The sequence below is a fragment of the Chanodichthys erythropterus genome, chromosome 13, assembly GCF_024489055.1.
Source record: "Chanodichthys erythropterus isolate Z2021 chromosome 13, ASM2448905v1, whole genome shotgun sequence".
Classification (NCBI taxonomy): Eukaryota; Metazoa; Chordata; class Actinopteri; order Cypriniformes; family Xenocyprididae; genus Chanodichthys; species Chanodichthys erythropterus.
In genome coordinates this window covers 35,327,128-35,348,831 of record NC_090233.1, presented here as the reverse complement: position 1 = coordinate 35,348,831, position 21,704 = coordinate 35,327,128, and the positions used below count along the sequence as shown (strand labels likewise).

The 21,704-nt window shown below is 37.0% G+C and overlaps 2 protein-coding genes across 2 annotated transcripts; one reads left to right on the top strand and one right to left on the bottom strand.

The window, feature by feature from the left end:
* Nucleotides 1–17: 17 nt before the first annotated feature.
* On the top strand, nucleotides 18–5,827 carry rpl36a (ribosomal protein L36A). The gene is made up of 5 exons (XM_067407723.1): nucleotides 18–68; nucleotides 509–614; nucleotides 695–762; nucleotides 4,914–5,036; nucleotides 5,746–5,827. The coding sequence occupies exons 1-5, from the start codon at nucleotides 66–68 to the stop codon at nucleotides 5,764–5,766; spliced, it is 321 nt and encodes a 106-aa protein (XP_067263824.1). The 5' UTR covers nucleotides 18–65; the 3' UTR covers nucleotides 5,767–5,827.
* Nucleotides 5,828–6,775: 948 nt separating this feature from the next.
* On the bottom strand, nucleotides 6,776–19,650 carry glra4b (glycine receptor, alpha 4b). Its single transcript, XM_067406514.1, has 8 exons — nucleotides 19,572–19,650; nucleotides 16,010–16,077; nucleotides 13,707–13,930; nucleotides 13,536–13,618; nucleotides 13,312–13,449; nucleotides 12,703–12,917; nucleotides 11,711–11,873; nucleotides 6,776–7,050 (listed from the first exon to the last, which is right to left on the bottom strand). The coding sequence occupies exons 1-8, from the start codon at nucleotides 19,648–19,650 to the stop codon at nucleotides 6,776–6,778; spliced, it is 1,245 nt and encodes a 414-aa protein (XP_067262615.1).
* Nucleotides 19,651–21,704: the final 2,054 nt, after the last annotated feature.

The following is a 21,704-nucleotide window of genomic DNA, read 5'->3' as shown; positions in this document are numbered from 1 at the left end:
ACCCGGTACTAATACTCTGAGTGACGTCGCTACTTCCTCTTTGCTCCTGCGCCGCGAGGGCAACCATGGTGTGTAATATTGTCCTGTGGACTTTTATCCGAAATCTGTTTTAATCCTAATTATGTGAACAACCTAGACCTAAACAAACTGCACAATATGAATGTATACAGCTTCGAGACCATGTACAATGTTTTATTGTGTTGTTTATGTGACGAAATGATGATTATTCTCCACTATTTGCCGATTTCCCTGTTCGTAATTTAGATGCTTCAATTATGGACTCCTATGATTGGTATTTGAAATGAGCTTAATAAGAACACTTGCTTTCTGTCTTCGTTTATTCGAATGTATTATTCACACCTCTAAATGTGCGGAATTTTGTGTATATTTAGTGACAATGCTGATTAGCTCGAGCGCTAGCGTCAGTCCGTCTCCTGCTGGGTTTAGCGCCGCTTGTAATGAATTCAGACTGCATAGGATTTTATTGACGAGACGTGTTTATCCGTAGGTGAACGTACCGAAGACCCGCAGGACATACTGCAAAAAATGCAAGAAGCACCAGCCACATAAAGTGACCCAGTACAAGAAGGGCAAAGACTCTCTGTACGCCCAGGGTAAGTCCTGAGAATTGACTGAGACGCTGAACAATGTGGACTAAACTTTCTGAAGAATTTACTGCATTTGTTACTTACAGGAAAGAGGCGTTACGACAGAAAGCAGAGTGGTTATGGAGGACAAACAAAGCCTATTTTCCGAAAAAAGGTATGTTGGGTCTTGCAGATGGGTGTCAAGAGTTGCCATGTTTGACCAGTTAAATGTTACATCTTCAATATTGTTCCAAAGAAGTATTGCTGATATATTTATCTGCTTGTATTTGACCATTTAAAGCCTCTTTCCATATTTGAAATGCTTCAGGTATTATTGCAACACAAAGAAAAGATACTAAAAATGAACAATGTACATCTAGTGAAGTTCATTCAATTGAATTATTCAGCAAAGGGTGTAAATTCTCAGTAGACAATAAAACTAAAATGAAAAACCTCTAGTGAAAAGCAATCTTGACAAATGTGACCCACTGGTGTAGAACATGGTAAACTGTGGGCTTGAAGTGTCTTTGAGTTATTAATGTTTATATATATATATATATATATATATATATATATATATATATATATATATAATCAAAAATAAAAAATCATGTAGCCTTACATTGTTTACATGTGTACATTAACATAAATTTCAGGTTATCACAAATGGTTCAGTACTAAATGCAAATGAATGAGAACCAAAAGGTTTTGTAATCCAATCACTTAAATCTCATTTGGAGGTAGTGGTCATATGCATTTTCAACATCACATTTGTAGTGCAAGCCTCTCAACAGGTTAGAGGAGATGCATTTAAGTAGCAGGTTACCACCAGGTGTAAACAATGTTCTGTTCTGTCTGACCACTTCCAATTAGATCACCAGATATTAATACTAGGAGAATTGTATAAAACTCCAGTAGATTTCATTTTTTGTATGCACAAAAGCTAGATTTAGCGTACACAAGTTTTCAGATTTAAAAAAAGCTTGTGCGAAATTCCTTTTATAAAACCCAGTCAGTGGAAGATTGTGCATACATGCATCTCCACCCTATCTCCTCCCCGAAATGACCATATTTGGAGCTTACAATGACTAATTTTACTATGCGTATCCTCATCTGCGTATTTCCATCCATATGATACACTAGACATTAGGAAAATAAGATATGGACTATAAATGCCACTTGTGCTGCCACATTACATTGCTCAAAACCATTTAGTATCCTTTTTTTTTTTAGAATAAATATAGGCTATCAAAATGTCCCTAAAAGTAAAATTGTATGAAATGCTTTTCAGGGAAAATATTCAATCAAAATCAAATTTATGCAATTTTGCTTAAGGTAAACGTATGTGAGGATAGGATGTTTATACAGTATATTTTTAATGGACCTTTTTCACAGACTGATGACTCGTTTTAACGGTCATCAATATAGTAAATCCTGTAAAGTTTGTTTTGTTTTTTTTTAGATTTTTAAAAACGTATGTACATTTATAACACTATACTTAGTATTATACTACCTTTGCATCAAATTACATAAAGCTAGTTAACGCTGCTGTGAGGGTGTTTCTAATACAGCAGCTATGGGAGTGATGGTAAAAATGACATCTTTCTCTCTTCTGATTGCCGTTATCAATCGCTCTCTATTTTTTTCCAATATATGAAAGTTGTGAAAACACTTGTGCTATTTGCTATTTGAGCAAATGGAAACACACAAAATATGTATTCTCTTTTAATGTATTCTCATTCACTGCTATAGAATTTTACACCACTATGGCAACTTCCGCTTCTGAGAAACCCGGAAATGTGAAAAGGGTGTATGGTCAATTTTATATATTAAAAAAAAATGCAAATCAGTTTCCTTCAAGTGCTATCCTTCAAATACAGTTGTATTTTTCATAATGTTGGGAGACTCTCCCTGCACATGACTTCAGCAGCGCACCTCCGTGCAACAGTCGTTATGCAGTATTGTCATTGGACCTTTTCAAAACGACTAGTTGACCATTCTACCACCGAACAAGTGCACATCATTGATCATTGTTCTTGTGAGGAATATTTTCTCAGAACAAGAGTTCTGCAATTGATTTTAAAAAGGAATTATCATGCATCTATCACTCACTACTGTCATTAAAATGTAGCATGCCAAAGGTAATTGTTCAAAAGTAGTGTATCAACTTCAAATAATCCTATCTAAATCTGTTAATTTTGACAGCAAATTGATAGTTTAGTCTTTTGACTAAATTGCAATTTAGTTTGTCATATTTTAGTCTTTTAAATTGTTTTAGTCTAGTTTTAGTCCATTTTAATTTAAGTATATTTTCGTCATATTTTGTCATTCAAAACTGGCTTTTTAGTTAGTCTTGTTTTTGTTAGTAAAATGTCATTGATGAAAATAAACATTAATTGTCAACAAAATTAACACTGATCTGAGTTCATATAATTTAACGTCTGGATAATGTTTGTAATTTGAGGACTCAACTCCTTTAATGAGTGGAATATTTAACCTAAATGTGTACATCAAAACGAAAAGTTTAAAATATGTTTCTCATTACTTCACTCACTCCAGTAAAAGAGTATGTATGCACAGTCTAGAGCAGGGTTCCTCAAATCTTGCCCTGGACCTGTAAAGTTTAGCTCCAACCCTGATCAAACACGCCTGAGCAAGTTAATTGAGGTCTTCAGGATCACTAGAACTCAAACACACAAACTCACTAGGTAGGTGTGTTTGATCAGGGTTTGAGCTAAATTCTGTAGGGTAGTGGCCCTCCAGGACCAGATTTGAGGAACCCTGGTCTAGAGTGCGCATATATTAACACCTTAAATTTTTATGAAACCTGATGTGTGGAAAATTTTGCACTTCGCCTTTTATGCAACATTTATACATCAGGCCCCAGCCTTTAAACGGATCCTTAAAGGGAACCCCTGGTGTTAAGACTTGTATGGCTTAATATAACGTAAATTGTCTCTTACTGAAATGCGTAGTAAAAAATCCATGACACATTTGGACCGATTTGGACAATTTGTGGCGCCATTTTGTTTGCATTCTATGTCGGTGATGTCAAATGGTTGCACTCACTGCTCTACTGACACCGTCCTATTGCTATTTTTACCGCAACACAACTCGGAATATAATATACGATGCCACATTGTGCAGCTTTTGGTTGTAATTTTCAGTCGATGAGCCACAAGAGAAGCAATGTAAGTCTTTACTGCTTTACTAGCGATAAGAGGAGAAAAGAATAGGAAGTTGTGCAGAATGTGGACGAATAAAACTTTCTAACTGCGTCTTTGTTCTCTTCTCTTTAGCCTTGATGACTTTGAGGCTTTTTATCTGTATGTTTTGGTGTAATGGTAATCTAGTAACGCATACAGGTCTTAATATCCACAGGGTTCCATTTAAAACATGATCAGCCTCTTCAATTCGAGCCAGAGTGCAAAATTCTCTGGTTATTCGAATTACTGTTGCATGATTGAAGTGTTAAAATTGTCTGATCATCTGAATGCATTACACAGTTAAACATGCTGAGAAGATGCTACAATTTTATGCGATCACAAATATCTCGTTCATCACACCGCACGCAAGCTTTGAGGCAGTCTGTCTCAATTGAGATGTTATAGGCTTACCTTCGTCAGTCTCCACGACAGGCGCGGCATTTGGTTAAAGCATACTTGTATCCATTGGCAACTGTAAGCTCTTTCAGCTGTGGTGTTCTAAAAGCCTTTAAGGCACCAGGGCTTGTGAAGAGAACAAAAACATGGATCTTTAGGAAGTGTTATTCGTCCAAGTTTTTCACAACTTCCTATTCTTTTCTCCTCTTATCGCTAGTAAAGCAGTAAAGACTTACATTGCTTCTCTTGTGGCTCATCGACTGAAAATTACAACCAAAAGCTGCACAATGTGTTATCGTATATTATATTCCAAGTTATGTTGTGGTAAAAATGGCAATAGGATGGTGTCAGTAGAGCAGTAAGTGCAACCATTTGACATCACCGACATAGAACGCAAACAAAATGGCGCCGCACATTGTCCAAATCTGTCCAAATATGTAATGGATTTTTTAAATAACGTAAATCTTTCGTGGGTTTTCTACTACATATTTCAGTGAGACATAATTTACGTTATATTAAACCATACAAGTCTTAACACCAGGAGTTCCCTTTAAGTAGTATTTATGTATATATGTAGCTTTGAACCTTCCACAAATTACTATTTAAGCATCTTAGTTGAGTTCAGATATATAGTGTGTGGAGAATCTAGGATTAAATATTAATTGTTGATCATATGGATTTTTACATATTGGGTTAGGTGTAATTGTCCCTTCTTTTGCCGTAGGCTAAAACCACGAAGAAGATTGTGCTGAGGTTGGAATGCGTGGAGCCCAACTGCCGCTCAAAGAGGATGTTGGCCATCAAGAGATGCAAACATTTTGAGCTGGGAGGAGACAAGAAGAGAAAGGTAAGGGAAATACACATCAGCCAGTTAAAGAACAAGTAAAAGTTAATTTGGAACTATTTGTACTGTTGCTAAAACTTGGGTCGGAAGTGAAATGGTGGTTTGAAGCCATTATTTTAGTAATTGTCTTCAGAATTTTCTCTAACTTGGAAAAATGGAAATACGATTTGATTTGTGGCTTATGTGCATGGAAATTCGTTTGACCTATTTTTATAGTGAACAAAGATTTGTGGTTATACTCTCCTCTAAAAGATTTAATCAGCTAGAAAATGCTTTTTGTGAGGCAATCGCTGTAAAATTATAGCATGAATTTTTAAAAAATGTTATACAGTAATCGCAAACCAGTCATGGAAAATCATTGAAGAAGAGGTGTGGGAACCCTGGTGATTTACTAAAATAACCAGTGGGTGAATTATTTAACATTTTTGATTTTAACATTAAATCAAAAGGTTAATCATTTGGGCATGGATTTTCAATTGTTAGAATTAATTAGATCAAATGTTTGGCCTTTCAAATATGTACTTTTAGTCAAGTACTGAAGTCAAACCAGTTCATAATCCTCTGTGTATTGGAAAAGGGGTGACTGAACACATTGTATCATTTTGAATGGCAGAGAGTTTGGCATCAGGACCGAACCACTGAAAGCTGTAAAACTATTTCAGACTGTTACTAAGAGTATTAACATGTATCATTTCTGTTCTCTCTCTTCCAGGGCCAGGTCATCCAGTTCTGAGCTGGGCCAAGTGCTTCTTTTGTGGTTTACCATCACTGTCAATAAAAGTTGTATACAGTTATGCTGGACTTGCCTTTCATTTCACATCAGTATCAAACCGTGTTTCCAGATTAGTTCCTATACTAAATGCACTGTAGGGGACCAAAATAGCAACTTTGCTTCCATAAATGCTTAAAGTGTTACTATAACAGCATATCTGTTGCCTCCTGCTGCTGTTGGGGTAAAGCAAATTATGCATCCCACAGTGAAAGATGAATCTTTTCTTAGGCACTTGCTGAGTTTTCTGTGTAGTTAGAGACAAAAACAAGGAGGGGGCATTGCCACACGTTAAAAAATGAATGTGAGCAATTGTAACACTCGACAGCTGTAGAAAAAGATGTCTTAAGGCATTCATTTAAAAAAGTACAGGCACTGTTGGATCAACCTGAATAAAATATTTTAAGTCTGTTAATATTTTAAAACATTTGTCACTTTTTACAGCCAATTTGATGCATGTCAATAAAATGAAAGTTTAGTATTGAGATTTTCGTGCTTTCTCATATCTGTACATGCATGATTAGAAAATAGAAAACCAATAAACAAACCCTTCCTCGTTACCCATCACCAACACCACTTGATATGACCACAAAGTTATGCTGTCCTTTGCACTGAAAATGTTATAGTCTCTTGAATTGGTGCTTATTTGCTGATAGGTTTTAAGAAAACAGCCCTGAGGAAGAATTTATAACATTTATTTTTAATAACAGACAGGAACAAATGTGCTCAGTGCAAGAAAAAAAAGACCATCTGAGGAGTGATTCAGTCATTCTGCATATAAACAAGATTTATTTAGCTCTTGGTAAAAGTGGTCTTAGACATGCATATATGCTCACTCATGCAGAGAGAACGTGTTGCACCTTTTCCTAGACCAGTTTGATTTTCAATGTCTTTGATACAGGATCTTATCCTCAAACTGGATTTTAACTGACTTACAAAATGTGACACGGAAGTTCAGAAGTCGTAAAGGCAGTCAGGGTTGCAGGGCAGGGTGAATGTCCTCATTTCTAAGCACTTTATATGTGAACCAATATAATACATTGAAAACAAGGAAGCTGAGTGGGAAGACGGCTCGTGAGATGGTGTCAATCCGTTTAGCTCGTTCCACGAAGCGCCGGCGGATGTCAAACAGAATGTGGCCAGGCGGCAGGCCCGCAAACATAGCAGCAGCCTCAGAGAGAGGCCCGTCCCCAGACAGACAGGTGTCCATCTCATATCCATTGTAGTACAGGTCTTGATTTTGTGAGGCTAACAGCTCTTCCTGAAGAAAAATAAAAATACACTATGGTTCAAAAGTTTGGGGTCAGTAAAATTTGATGGTTTTGAAAAAATTCTCATTTTCAACAAAGCTGCATTTGTTTGATCAACATTCCTATAAAAACAGTAACAGTGTGAAAATTTTACAATTTAAAATGAGTTTTCTCTTGATACATTTTGAAATGTATTATTCCTGAAATAGCAAAGCTGAATTTTTAGCATCATTACTCCAGTCTTCAGTGTCACATGATCCTTCAGATATTTGGTGCTCAAGAAACATTTCTGAAGTAAACATTTTTGGTAATAAATAGCTTTACTGATTTTTGATCAATTAATGCATCCTTGATGAATAAAAGCAGTCCTTTAAAAACTAAATCTTACTGTCACCAAACTTTTTTAACAGTGGTGTATATATGAAAGTATGTGAATACATGAGGGACAATGAACATTCAAGTCAGTTATCACAAAATATTGGGGCCTTGAAGGGGTGACATGAAATATTGATTTGAAATATTTATCTTAGATTAGCTGAAAGCATCCTCTAAGAAAATGTGTTTTAATAAATTGAATTATTTTAAATATATTTTAATATTTTAAATATACATGAAATGCATTACAAGTCTTACAAACTTTTTATGGGCTAGTTAGCTAACATGTATAGCTACAATGTAAAATGTCTTCCTCTATTTTAAATTCTCTCATCCAATTATTTTTATGTGTGTCTTTTTATTTATTTATTTGTTTATTTTTTGCTTTAACTGATAAAAAGTAAACCTTAATTTTGTTAACTGTATTTTTATGACAAGGGAAAGACAGCAAAGCAATATGGGAGAAAGTAGCAGTTATGTTGACATCAATCATGTCCAGACGAACAGCAGTCATTGAATAAAGATATTAGAAAGCTCAATGTCACAATTGACCAATCAGAATCAAGTATTCAATATCAAAGTGTGAAGTATATGTAAATATATAGTTTGTGGGTGCATATACCCGTGCACAGGCACTGCATTGGCGTTGTGCACTTTTGCTTGGTGTGCTCCCTGTGACGTTGTTGCATTTGTTCTTCATCTCTGCTCCTCCAGCCTGACCAGAGGCCTGAACACAATACAAAGATATTTAAAAACGGATTCATCATTTATTCAAACAATAAAATATTCTCTTCCCATGCACTCCCCGGCTTCTCCGTAACCAGGCAGTAGAGATTTGAAACAGGGTCACAATGTACCTTAAAAGTCTCTGGTGGGCATGTACATTACAGTTAGGCCTATATCTTTAATTTGTCAAGACGTAACTAAGCCAGGCGGCAGATTGCACTCTGAACTGTTTAGTGTTTTAAAACAATGCATTTACTGTCTAAGATACATGCATTTTCTATTTGTTTTTTAGCCTAAATTTGTTTTGAGCGTGCATGCATGCATGTTTTTGTGTGTGTGTGTGTGTGTGTGAGAGAGAGAGATCAACAATGACAGCGTATTTGTTCCTTAGGGAAAGGATGCTTTTTTGAGTATGAGATCCGGTTAGGTGCGTTTGTGTTGAATCATGTTGTGTATAGGCACATGAGATCAGACAGCCTACTGCACCGTGCTGCTGTGACCAAACAACCAGTCAGAGTGTGTGTGTGTGTTTTTTTTGTGTGTATGTGGCTAACACCACATGTATATGGTGTGTGTGTGTGTGTGTGTGTGTGTGTGTTTATATGTGCATGTGCCTTAAAGCTTGAGTGCAGTAGTGTGTAAGCATGTTTGCATGTTACATGCCTAACGGCATCCCTAAGGCAAATGAGGGGGCACAGTGCCACCAACTCACCCACTGGGTCACACATACACACACACACATACACACACACACACACATACACACACATACACACACAGCCTGCCCTGCAGGGCGATAGAGGGAAGATGGAGGAGGAATAGAAAAGGACAGGATAGTGTAATATTTATTTTTTCTCCTCTTATTGGCAGGACAGTGTCTGCTGTGTCCAAAAGAAAGCCACAATGTTCTCTCAGCTGGTTAAGAGCAGAGTAATAAAGAAAGGGAAATAACTGCAATCTCTGCAGACAAAAATTCCTGAGAGGAGTCTGGGAATAGCCTCCTATTTCAGGCAGACAAAGGGCATGTCTGGGTCATAATACACCTCAAAAATCAAAAGAAAAATTGTAAAGTAATTATATAGCATAAAGAAAATGAAGCCTATTTTTAGGACCATTAAAAGTGCATTGTGAGAGTTTCCATGACAAGCTCAATTACCCTGACCCTCACCCCATTCTCATTAGCATAATGCATCTGGATGTTTTTCTTAAGGGTTTGTTTGTATTTTTTTCACTCTTTTCACATATTTTAAAGAAACGAATTATATACTTTCAATTAAATAGTATACTGTGTATATATAATACTGTTCAAAAGTTTGGGGTCTGTAACTATAATGTTTTTGAAAAAAGTCTCTCATGCTCACCAAGGCTGCATTCATTTATTTCAAAAATACAGTAATATTGTGAAATATTATTACAATTACTGTTTTCTGTTTTAATATATTTCAAATTACATTTAATCCTTTGATGGGAAAGCTTCATTTGCAGCAGCCATTACTTCAATCTTCAGTGATCCTTCAGAAATCATTCTAATATGCTGTTTTATTGCTCAAATATTTGTAATATTTTTATGTTTAATATTTTTATGGTACCTGTGATACATTTTGATGAAAAGATAGTTAAGAACAGCAATTATTTAAAACAATTTTGATCAGTTTAATTCATCTTTGCTGAATAAAATACATGTAAAATTACATTTCTTAAAAAACTGTTTTGATAGGTACATTACTTACATTTATACATAAATATAGTATTTGTTGAATTTAACTTTTGTTTTCTTTTTGGGTAAAATATTAAACAAATATGTTAATGAGATTTACCTTTATAGCCATTGTCATTGAGTATAACAACACAAAATGCATTTTTAGAGCTTAAAAATTAAGAACATTTTCAATGTTAAAATGCTGTCTTCACTCCACTTAAATTGAAAATAGGCTAATTTTCCAACTCCTCTAGAGTTAAACAGTGCGTTCCTTTAATAAATGAGGAAGCTTAATATTTAGAATCTATAAGAAAGACATTTTTAGGTTGAATTCCCCCAAAACAGTATAAACACTTGCTCTGTCTGTGGTGCTATCAAAATACTGCTTTGTTTATTTGAGCACCCGAACCAGCTTGATCTAACAACACTGGATTAACCAATGGCGTGAGCTTGGGGCAGCATCTGTCTCACCAACCAATATATTAAAGTTCAGAAAACCTGTTTGAATGCAATTATTAATTTAGCAATTCCATTTGCTGGAGCTAGTGGCCCAGAAATTACACATTTCAACTTTAAAGGTGCCTTAGAATTAAAAATTGAATTTATATTGGCATAGTTGAATAACAAGAGTTCAGTACATGGAAAAGACATACAGTGAGTCTCAAACTCCATTGTTTCCTCCTTCTTATATAAATCTCATTTGTTTAAAAGACCTCCAAAGAACAGGCGAATCTCAACATAACACCGACTGTTACGTAACAGTCGGTGTGTACGCCCCAATATTTGCATATGCCAGCCCACGATTGAGGCATAACACAAGGGCAGAACGTCTGGATGTGCACAGCTGAATAATCAGACTAGGTAAGCAAGCAAGGAAAACAGCGAAAAATGGCAGATGGAGCAATAATAACTGACATGATCCATGATATCATGATATTTTTACTGATATTTGTAAATTGTCTTTCTAAATGTTTCGTTAGCATGTTGCTAATGTACTGTTAAATGTGGTTAAAGTTACCATCGTTTCTTACTGTATTCACGGAGACAAGAGCCGTCGCTATTTTCATTATTAAACACTTGCAGTCTGTATAATTCATAAATACAACTTCATTCTTTATAAATCTCTCCAACAGTGTAGTGTTAGCCAATTAGCCACAGAGCACAGCCTCAAACTCATTCAATATAAAATGTAAACATCCAAATAAATACAATACTCACACAATCCGACGCATGCATTCAGTATGCATGACGAACACTTTGTAAAGATCCATTTTGAGGGTTATATTAGCTGTGTAAACTTTGTTTATGCTGTGATAGAGTCGAGAGCTCGGGAGGGGGCGGAGAGCACGCAATTTAAAGGGGCTGCAACCTGAAATCGGCTCGTTTCTAATTATGCCCCAAAATAGGCAGTTAAAAAAATTATTAAAAAAAAATCTATGGGGTATTTTGAGCTGAAACTTCACAGACACATTCAGGGGACACCTTAGACTTATATTACATCTTTTTTAAAAAAAATTCTAGGGCACCTTTAAAAGAGAAATGATGCTTAATTTATCAGTTCAGCTAAGCATATAGTATTCCGCAACACTGGGACATTTTCCATATTTAAATTTCTGCAGCTCTCTCACTTTTTTCCCACATTCACATTGTCCCACATTTTATGTGGAAAGAACAGTATTACTCTATGCAATATTCATGACATAGTTTTTATGCCATCCCTGACCTTCCCTCTCTGCTCTGGAGGGGGCCAGCAGACTGCTCTCATAACAGATCAAAGGATCACAGTGGCTGTACAGTATCTTAAGGGCACTCAAAGCATGTCGCGTGTGTACGACAGAGGAGAGTTTATGACTGCCACTCACAGCTCTGTAGCGTTGTTCTTCCCGTAGTTTTCTCCGCAGTCTGAAGAATTCTTTGTGTTGCCGAGAGACAAAGTTAACTGCTGCATACTCCAGCAAAGCAGCAAAGACAAACAGCAAGCACACAGCCATCCAGATGTCAATGGCCTTCACATAGGACACCTGTTCACATGCACACACAACACTGTTAATGCAAACACTGTCTATGTTAGAGGATTAGTTCACTTTAAAATGAAGATTTACTCACCCTTAAGCCATCCTAGGTGTATATGACTTTCTTCTTTCTGATGAACACAATCTGAGTTATATTAATAAATATCCTGACGCATCCAGGCTTTATAATGTTTATAATGCCATTATGGCAGTGAACGGGACCAATGAGTATGAAGCTGAAGAAAGTGCATCCATCCTTCATGTCAGTTATGCTTTTTCCGTACGTTGAATACGGAAGGCATAGGACATAGTGTAAGCATTTTGAACTGCGAGAGGCGATACACTTTCTTCATAAGTTGAATACGGAAGGTGGTCTGGTGAAAGCTAGATAAATATGGATACTTTTCTTACACAAATGCATCGCTTCACTTCAGTAGTCCTTTTTTCACCACCCGGAGCTGTGTGGAGAACGTTTATGATGGATGGATGCACTTTCTTGAGCTTGTTGGTACTGTTCCTTGCCATTATAAAGCCTGGATGCGTCAGGATATTTATTAATATAACTCTGATTGTGTTCATCAGAAAGAAGAAAGTCATATACACCTAGGATGGCTTGAGGGTGAGTAAATCTTGGGGTAATTTTTATTTTAAAGTGAACTAATCCTTTAAAAGAATAATCTGGATTCAACAGACAATAAGAATCTGTCAAATGCTGTTGATATACAGAAGAAGGAAAAAAAAAAAACAATTTTAACAAGTCATACGGGACAACATAAGGGTGAGTAAGTAATGACTTGATGGATGAATGTATGGATGGATAAAGTAGATTCTCTCCCACCTTAGGCAGTGATGCTCTGGATCCAGAGCTCTGTGTTGTCATGGTGAGAACTGTAGTGATGCCCAGCCCAACCCGGGCCGGGGCAGCATCCATGTTAATCCAAAAGGAGACCCATGACAGGATAACTGTTAAGAGGCTGGGAATGTACATCTGGATCAGGTAATAACCCATCTGCCTCTCCAGATGAAACTTCACCTCTATACAGGTGAACTTACCTGGGTGAAACACACACTCATGTTAGACAGTAAAAATAAATAAGCATCATTTATATTTATTTACTAACTAAACACATAGCAACCCCCTGGCAACCACTCAAACCACCATAGCAACATTGTAAGAACCCATTTAGAAAAAGCAATATCCGAGCATCCTATAATGGTGGCAAGTTTTGTACGGGAAGCATCAATTCAATTTACTTCAAAAAACCCTTTTGCCATTATTATTCCTTATAACATTCATTATCTACAGACTTATGAAATATTTGACTGCTTATATGAAATAAAATAATAATAATGGTTGAATTGCAACAGCATTTTACTGTACATCACAGTGCACAATAGTGCTGTACTTAAGGTTGAAGCATTAGTACTGCAGTATTTAGTGCTTTACCAGTGTTGTAGTGTTTTGTACAGTATCCCAGGTCTTTCTCCTCTTTCAGGACAAACTGGGGCAGCATAAGATCATCAGCCACTTGTACTGGGCCTTCATCCAACCACTGAAATATCAGATCATTCATAGTGTAGCCAACTAGAGAGAGAAAGACAAAGAGAATAATGAGCATATAAAAGAGAAATGAGATAAAAATGAGATGAGCTGATGATGCTGTGTCTTACAGCTCTCTAACTGCATAGTACAAGTCTGTATGTCCATTGGAAAATTCTTCAGATCCATAGGACACGACAGAATTAGAGTGAGTCTGAGAGAGAGAGAGAGAGACATTTCTGATGATCTTTCATGTAATAGTTTGGAATGATTTATGTTATCTATAGGGGATGATATTGCACCTGATGCTATACAGAACATTTCCGTTCTGGAAAATCCTCAGCAGCTTGTTGTCCGTGGTGACCTCATGAAAGTTGGCGCCTTTCTCATTGGCAAAGAACAAGTCTGGCTTCCAGATGGAGTCCAGCATGGATGGATCGAGATCCAGGGAATCGTCTGGATACTCTTTATAAGCCAGCCGTGGATCATTCCACTGCTGCCGTAGAAAAACGTTCAGCCGATAATCCTGATGAGTTAGTGTTCAGAAATTTATCAGATGACAAAGCAACTGAGGCAACTCCAGGTAAATATGTAATACTATCTACATTCATGTGAAAAAGAAAGGACACCCTATTGAATTCTATGGTTTTATGTATCAGGACATAATAAAAAATCATCTGGTCCTTGGCAGGTCTTAAAATTAGGTAAATACAACCTCAGACGAACAACAACGCATGCCATATTACACCGTGTCATTATTTATTTAACAAAAACTAGGCAAAAAAAAAAAAAGGGAAAAGCCACGTGTGACAAGCTAAGTACACCCTTACTGCTTCCATAGGAATTAAGAGGGTAAGCAGCAGTCATGCGCTGCTAATTAAATGCCTTTGATTAACTGATCATCAGCAAGTGTGACCAATTCTATAAAAGCTGAATTTTCGGCAGTTTGCTGGTCTGGAGTCTTTGAGTGTGTGTTAACACAATGCCAGGCAGGAAAGACATCAGCAACGATCTTAGAGAAGCCATTGTTGATGCCATCAATCTGGGAAGGGTTATGCAGCCATTTCCAAACAATTTGAAGTCCATTATTCTACAATAAGAAAGATTATTCAGAAGTGGAAAACATTCAAGACAGTTGCCAATCTTCCCAGGAGTGGATGTCCCAGCAAATTCACCCAAAGGTCAGGGTGTGTACAATGTGCAGACAAATCGCAAAACATCCAATGACTACACCTCAGACTCTACAGGCCTCAGTCAACATGTTAAATGTTAAAGTTCATGCCATACAATTAGAAAAAGACAAGTAGGGCATGTTTGGAAGGGTTGCCAAGAGAAAGCTTCTTCTCTCTAAAAAGAACACAACAGCACGGCTTAGGCTTTAAAAGTTGCATCTGAACAAACCTCAAGACTTCTGGAACAATGTCCTTTGTACAAACAAGACCAAAGTGGAGATAATGCACAGCGGCAAGTTAGGCGAAAACTAAACAAAGCATATCAACACAAACACCTCACACCAACTCTCAAGCACAGTGGTGTAGGGGTGATGGGCTTGTTTCACAGGACGTGGGCACCTTGATGTCTTTGAGTCGATCATGAACTCCTCTGTATACCAAAGTATTCTAGAGTCAAATGTGAAGCCATCTGTCTGACAGATAAGGCTTGGCTGAAACTGGGTCATGCAACAGGACAATGATCCCAAGCACACCAGCAAATCGACAACAGAATGGCTGAAAAAGAAAAAGAATCAAGGTGTTGCACTGGTCAGTCAAAATCCAGACCTCAACCAGACTGAAATGGTGCGGCGGAACCTTTAGAGAGCTGTGCATAAACAAATGCCCACAAACCTCAAAGAACTGAAGCAACATTTTAAAGAAGAGAGGGACGAAAGTCTTCCAGAATGATGCAAGAGACTGACACTGACATACAGAAAATGATTGCTGCTAAAAGCAAGCAATTGATTCATAGGGTGTACTTAGTTTGTCACCCATGGCTTTTACATTTTGGCTCTATTTTTGTTAAATATATAATGACACGGTGTAAAATGCCATGTGTTGTTCATATGATGTTTGTACCTAAGTTTAAGATTGGCTAATCTATCTATCTATCTATCTATCTATCTATCTATCTATCTATCTATCTATCTATCTATCTATCTATCTATCTATCTATCTATCTATCTATCTATCTATCTATCTATCTATCTATCTATCTATCTATCTATCTATCTATCTATCTATCTATCTATCTATCTATCTATCTATCTATCTATCTAATTTCATATAATAGCACTGGAACTTTCAATATCACTCCACTTCTGTGTTCACTACAAATAATTACAAGTATATGGCTCAGTAAGCGACTATTTTTGTTTGTGGAGGGAAAAGTAAACAAAATATATTCTGTCTAAAATATCAGTTACTCAATATTAACTTCTAGTTGATACTCCTATCACTTAATAAAAATAAAATTAAGTCGATGAAAACAAAAGTGTGAAACAAAAGTGTGTGTGTGTGTGTGTGTGTGTGTGTGTGTGTGTGTGTGTGTGTGTGTGTGTGTGTGTGTGTGTGTGTGTGTGTGTGTGTGTGTGTGTGTGTGTGTGGTGTACCATGGTGGTCTCTGTGATGGAACCAAAACTGTTGATAAAAATGTTGCAGGTGACATTTACAGGAGGACCTGGAAAAAAAAAAGAACATTGTAAGAAACATTAGCATCTCACTTTAAAAAACTTACACCAGCCTAAACTGTTTCTTACCTGGTTTACAGTGGTCTAGCCTGTTCAGCATGGTGTTTTACTGGTCAGCTAGACTGACTGAAAGGTGGCCAATACCTCTCAAAAACCAGCAAACCAGGCTGGAAAACCGGCTAAAATTAACAAATAATCTTAGGCTGGTTCAAGCTGTTTTTCAGTAGGAATAACAGTCGACTAAAGATAACGGGAATCTGAAAGCCGAATGTGATTCATGCACATGGCCTAAAGGAAAACTATTGAAAACTCAACATTTATGTCAACCATTTTAACATATTAGATTAGATAAATAATTCAAGCAGAAGTGACCTGCTGTGTCAGCTTCAGTGTCTTGAATAAAGCGGCAAATAGCAACAGAATGTTTCCAAGACAAAATACTGAAGAGGTTGTCCAAGACTGTTAAATCAATTTACAAGTGATGAAGCATTTTCATGAACAGGAAAAGCCCATAGTGAACCAGACAACTGTAAAATGCATCATTTACTTAAAAAGAACTATACGGCTGGCTATGCTGATTTAGTCAATATGTTTTGTTAGCACTCGGCTGCTCTGTAAATATTTGATTGCAGCATTTTATTTATTGATTTAACGTTCATGACATTAGCGATTTATATATAGCTTATCAGAGGGGACATTCCCCCACACATGCTGACAGCCACATCTCTGAGATGTAGAACAGATATGAAATATACACGAGCTCACAGACGCCCACAGAGAAAATGCAAGAGAGAGATCATGAGAGAAAAAGAGAGTAAGTGGGGAAAAAAAAGTATAAATAAAAAAGAAATTTCAGTTTAAAAGACATAAGCAAGAGAATGAAAGGAAAAGACTTATTTAGGTCTTTGGGTTAGCATGCACTCGAGCGGACAGCATGGCAAACTAAAGAGCCCTGATGCCAACGAAGAAAATGCCGCTCACAAATCCTCACAGAGGCTGTTGTGACACGTTTTACGGAGAGAAATCTAGCGTGAGCTGACAGCCGTATCCTGCATGTTTCTGAAATCATTCTCATCGTCTGGGGCTGAAAGTCTCGTATTCTGTCGGTTTTCGCCTGTGCGTTTCTCTTGTTGAATGGTCACTGGGAGTCTGTGTGAGGTGGGGAAGGGAAAAAATAGACCATAGAGAACCCATGGGGGGCCACATAGTTTAATGAGATCTTATGTTGCTCTGTGTTTTCAGGCTGCAGCACTTTTTCACATGCAAGGCTCAGAGAGAATGTAAATATATTCTTTGCTGACCACATCACATTTTTGCAGAGTTCCTGCCAAAACAATCTATGTACAAGAGATTAAGCTGCAACAGCACTTTTTACTTACTTCTGTGTTGCCTTATATGATGTTTAAAAATGACGAAGCTATCATTGAAAGAAGAGAGTGAGAATGAGAGGAGTAACAAGAGAAAGACCAGTGGACAGACTCCTAATGTCCTTCCAGCTTTATGTGTTCATCCATCAGCAGGATTCAGCAGAAGGGAAGTACAAAATAGTACAAAGGAGATTCAACACAAGAAGGCTACTGCTTTGGTGTTGTGTCTGTAAAATGTACAGTGAGTGTGGTCGTCTTCAGTATTGTCTACAATTGCTTTTACTATACAGTCAATAAAACAACTATATTCACTACCATTCAAAAGTTTAGTCAGTGTTTGAAAAAAAAGTGTGCATAATGAAAACTGACAACAGAGACATTTATTTAAAAAAATACAAAATATTTCTATTTCAAATACAAAACTGAATCGTGAAAAATATATTGCAGTTTTCACAAAAATACAACCTGAATTCTAGAAAAGTTGGACATTTTTTAAATTTAAATAAAAGGAAAACTAAAAGACTTTCAAATCACATGAGCCAATATTTTATTCACAATAGAACATAGATAACATAGCAAATGTTTAAACTGAGAAATTTTACAGTTTTATGCACAAAATGAGCTAATTTCAAACTTGATGCCTGCTACAGATCTCAAAATAGTTGGCACGGGGGCAACAAATGGCTGAAAAAGCAAGAAATTTTGAAAAGATTTAGCTGAGAGAACTTCTATAACTAATTAAGTTAATTGATATCAGATCTGTAACATGATTTACTATAAAATGATGTCTTAGAGAGGCAGAGCTGTGAAAGAGTGTGAAAAAAGATTGTGGAATACTTTAAAAACAATGTTCTTCACGTCAAATTGCAAAGGCTTTGCAAATCTCATCATCTACAGTGCGTAACATCATCAAAAGATTCAAAGAAACTGGAGAAATCTCTGTGCATAAAGGACAAGGCCGAAGACCTTTATTGGATGTCTCTGGTCTTTGGGCCCTCAGACAACACTGCATCACTCATCGGCAAGATTGTGTCAATGACATTACTAAATGGGCCCAGGAATACTTCCAGAAACCACTGTCGGTAAACACAATCCGCTGTGCCATCTGCAGATGCCAACTAAAGCTCTATCATGCAAAAAGGAAGCCGTATGTGAACATGGTCCAGAAGCGCCGTTGTGTTCTGTGGGCCAAGGCTCATTTAAAATGAACTGTTTCAAAGTTCAAATTTAACATTCTTGTTGAAAATCACAGACGCCGTGTCCTCTGGACTAAAGAGGAGGGAGACCTTCCAAAGTGTCATCAGTGTTCAGTTAAAAAGCCAGCATCTCTGATGGTATGGGTGTACATAAGTGCATACGTGATGGGCAGCTTGCATGTTTTTTAAGGCACTATGAATGCTGAAAGGTACATAAAGGTTTTAGAGCAACATTAACTCTTCAGCAGCTGTAAACAAGAATGGGATCAAATTCCAACACCAAAACTCCAGAAACCCATTACCTCAATGCCCAGACGTCTTCAAACTGTTTTGAAAAGAAGAGGAGATGCTACACCATGGTAAACATGCCCCCGTCCCAACTATTTTGAGACTTGCAGGCATCAAATTTGAAATTAGCTCATTTTGTGCATAAAATGTTCTGTTGTGAATAAAATATTGGCTCATGTATTGGAAAGTCTTTTAGTTTTCATTTTAATTCAAATTTTAAAAAACGTCCAAACTTTTCCAGAATTTGGGTTGTACTAAGCAGCGCAACCATTTTCAAATGTGATAATAATAAGAAATGTTTCTTGAGCATCAAATCAGCATATCAGAATGATTTCTAAAAGATCACGTGACACTGAAGGTTGAAGTAATGATTCTGAAAAATCAGTTTTGCCATCAAAGTTTTGGCATATCACAGTTTTGCCATATTTTAAAATATATTAAAAACCACTAACTTTTGAATGGTAGTGTATGATAGACATAACATTCTCACACAGTAACTGACTGTTTTTTGCCTCTTATTTGCATAAATGTGAGCAATTTTTTGATGCACTCATCACTTGCTATACTCATCTTAATTTTTTTTGTGAACTGCTTTTAACAGAAGTTATGCTACAGCAGATTGGAGTGGAATACCTTTAAAGTTGGGCCTGATCCGAGCATCATATCCAGATGTTTTTCCCATTAGTTTATCCAGAAAATCAGACGGTGACATGGGCTTCACCCTACTGCTGGGAGATTTTAACTCCTTACTAAACACACACCTGAGAGAGATGAAATAACAATAATAATTCACATCAGAGCATCAGATCTATCATCATATCAAAGAACTGTTTGTGTTTCAGTGAGCGTCCAAATTCTGAGAGCACTAATGAAACAGGTTTTGTTGTGAACCAGATTTCCCTAAACCATTTATATTGAACACTCTTCTTTGTCTTCAGTAACTTCAGTTTTTCAGTTTAATTGATATTTTAAATGACCAGAATCACATTGTGGTGTCAGACTTTTAATCTGTATGTGTGTGGTTTATTAATAAGTACACACCCTATTAGCTCTTTCTGTTGTTCATTTTAACATTCACTGGCGCCAAAAGGCTTTATTATCATTCCATTATTGACTGAATGCTTTGGCAATAATGTATGCCAATTTTAAAAATGAACGAAGGAGGGAAATCTGCTTGCTAACTTAAAACCTTTAACAAAGCCTTTAAAGGAGCACATCAGAACATCTGTCCCATGTTTTATTAAAACCCCCCTCCACTGGACATGTCCTGTCTGTTTCTCTGTGTGGCTGCAGTAAAAATTAAGATAGCAGTGGCATCTTTATTGCCTTGGACCTAATTGCAGGTTGTTGTAGGTGTTAATATTTTATTAAGAAAGAGTTAAGTAGAAGTCCAAGTAAGGAAAAAGACAGCACTTTCTCATACGCACTTTAAATCCTATTCCACATTTAGAGAAATTTCCTGGTCCAGTTCCTCTTCAATGTTCTTGTTTGTAGGCAAAACTGTGGCAAATTTTATTTGTGAATGTATAACAGTGCACAGGGAATGGAAATAAATACACAGTGAATGCATCCTCAGGTGAGTCAAATCCTTATTGTAATTCTAAACAAATGTCTTGTTCCAGACAGGCCAATAATAGTTCAATCTCATTATGTGAACTTCAATAAATCTGCAATTTCAGTAACAGTGAAAATGACTTCAGACAGAGCTGTCTCTATGTGTCAGCTTCATACTTCACAGACCCAGAATCATAAAGCCAACAAACACACACTCAGAAATATAAGAATGCTCACTGGGATTAAAATAAACCCATCACCCATGAAGACAACTGAACTGAACACACAAGCCAAATACGGACGACTGAGCACACAAACACACACAAGTATGGAAATTGAAATATTAAGGAAGAAACAGGTCATTTTAACCAATTACACGCACACAAACACACACCTGAGTTCTTCTGAGGACACTTTAAAACTATATTTGGATCTTCACAAAAAAACGCTACAAGTGTTTTAATGAATCACATGGTGAAACCAGTGAGGAATGATGGCACACCTGTGAAAAACTCACCTGATGACCCCTTCAAACATCCACCAAACCAGTAAGAGCTCCAGCAGGATCCTCCAGAACAGAGAAAACATCCTTTCACTATTCAGCTGCTCTCTTTTCCTCTCTGGTGTCCTGTGGCGAAATCTCAATAAGCAGATGTGTTTTGGAGGGGCAGAACGCCCATTGTGATGCACTCTGGTCTCTCCTCCACTGCCATCTGACAGAGCACCGCATCCCGAGACGGGCACACTAAGAGATGTGTGTGTGTGTGTGTGTGTGTGTATACAGGGGGTCTTATGCTCTTTCTTTCTCTCTCTGGCCACATGTTAGCCTGAGGAGCAGATCTTCCATAGAGAAGAGAGAAGGCAACAGGGCGTAAGATGCGTTTAAAGACTTTTATCAGAATAAACAACTGTGACACGACTCCACCTGAGGGGCTCCAGATCCACATCCCAAAAAGCACTGCAGCAGAGGACCATCATTCATCCATATATCTAATCCGATATCCGCATTCTTGAGTATATTGTGTAGATGACACATAAAATGGGCTTCCTGTTACTTACTAGTAAGAATTTAGGTTCAAATTATATGTATTAGAGACATTTTAGATTGTCGGTTCTGTGACTGGTCACCATTTCTTTTGAATTTCCCACCATTTTTAATCACCTGGCACTTCACTTCAATAGTCATGTGGTGTGACAAATTCATTTTTGAAG